This window comes from Oncorhynchus tshawytscha, linkage group LG33, assembly GCF_018296145.1.
Source record: "Oncorhynchus tshawytscha isolate Ot180627B linkage group LG33, Otsh_v2.0, whole genome shotgun sequence".
NCBI lineage: Eukaryota > Metazoa > Chordata > Actinopteri > Salmoniformes > Salmonidae > Oncorhynchus > Oncorhynchus tshawytscha.
Genome location: NC_056461.1, coordinates 29,717,811 through 29,719,279, shown reverse-complemented (window position 1 = coordinate 29,719,279; position 1,469 = coordinate 29,717,811). Strand labels below are relative to the sequence as shown.

The 1,469-nt window shown below is 43.6% G+C and overlaps 1 protein-coding gene across 1 annotated transcript in view; it reads right to left on the bottom strand.

Annotated features, from left to right (window-relative positions):
• Positions 1-227: 227 nt before the first annotated feature.
• The window catches only part of LOC112231115 (40S ribosomal protein S14), a 2,771-nt gene continuing 1,529 nt past the window's right edge, over positions 228-1,469 (bottom strand). Inside the window, exons 2-5 of the mRNA XM_024397683.2 lie at positions 1,319-1,469; positions 1,004-1,165; positions 647-723; positions 228-337 (exon numbers count right to left, since the gene is read on the bottom strand). Coding sequence (XP_024253451.1) covers positions 270-337; positions 647-723; positions 1,004-1,165; positions 1,319-1,467 — 456 coding nt within the window. The 5' untranslated portion in view covers positions 1,468-1,469 and the 3' untranslated portion in view covers positions 228-269. The remainder of the gene's footprint in view (positions 338-646; positions 724-1,003; positions 1,166-1,318) is intronic.

Here is a 1,469-nt window from a genome sequence, read left to right as displayed (position 1 = left end):
CACTTTGTTATTACATGCCATACGTGTTATTTCATAGTTTTAACATCTTCACTATTATTCTACAATGTAGAAAAAAGTAAAGAAAACCCCTTGAATGAGTAGGGGTGTCCAAACTTTTGAATGGTACTGTATGTATGTATGTATATATATATATATATATATATTAATTTTCCTAGAAAGACTTGGAACAAATAGAAAACACACTGAAGAACCAGACAAAACAGTTGTTTGGAATTAACCTTTTATTGAGTGAAAAACTCAAAGCACATTTACAGACGACGCCCACGACGACCTCCCTTTCTTCGGGTGCTGTCTGATGGAATAGGGGTGACATCCTCTGCAAGAAGAGCGAGCATTGGTGGTCTTCACATGCATTAACAGAATTGTACATTGAATCCCAGATTCATTGACAACCCCATTTACATTTGTAATTAATATTGTCTTTAGGGCATTGGAACAGAGCGACTCGCTAACGATATGTCACTCTGAATAAGTGCGTCTGCTAAATGACTGAAGTGTAAAAATGCCATGGTTGTGACAACAGCATACGAGAGTATAGTGTAAACTGTAATGTAAATTACACAGCCTCCTTGTTCAGGAAACTCCCAAGAAAACAGGCCAAGAGAAGAGTTGAAGAGTTGCTTACCGATGCGTCCGATTTTCATGCCAGAACGAGCCAGGGCACGGAGAGCAGACTGTGCTCCTGGTCCAGGGGTCTTGGTTCTGAAAGGCAAATGTTCACAGTTCCACAAAAGAGAAATCTAATATGAAGTCTACTAGAGAGATCCAGTTCCACAACTCAGAAGACTAAGCAAAATATTGACTGCACCCCTAAATGGATTGTTCTATTTGCAGTGGAGTAGTAGTCAAAAGGAAACTATGTGGCCTACCAAAACTATTTAACTACATCAAGCACTGTGCAACCCCATGGATGTACAAAAGACCAGGTCTGACAGAGCAACAAAAGGTTGCGCTTCAGCGAACAGAGGGAGGGATTCATTACCTGTTACCGCCAGTGGCCCTCAGCTTAATATGCAGGGCAGTGATTCCCAGCTCCTTGCACCTCTGTGCCACATCCTGGGCGGCCAACATGGCAGCGTAGGGGGAGGATTCGTCTCTGTCGGCCTTTACCTTCATACCACCAGTCACACGGCAGATAGTTTCCCTGGAGGGTGCCGGGACACGTTTAGGGCAAAGCATTTGAAATCAACACTGAACACTGCATAGACAATGTGATGACATCGATTGATAATCTATCAGGTCACTTGAATATTTTCCAAAGCCGAGCATTCATGGTTCCAATGCCTCCAGTACTTACTTGCCGGAGAGGTCAGTGACATGAACGAAGGTGTCATTGAAGGATGCAAAGATGTGGCAGACTCCAAAGACATTCTCGCCTTCGGCAACCTGAGGTCCCAGGGCAATGACCTGTTCTTCCTTCTTTTCCTTACCCTTGCGAGGTGCCATAG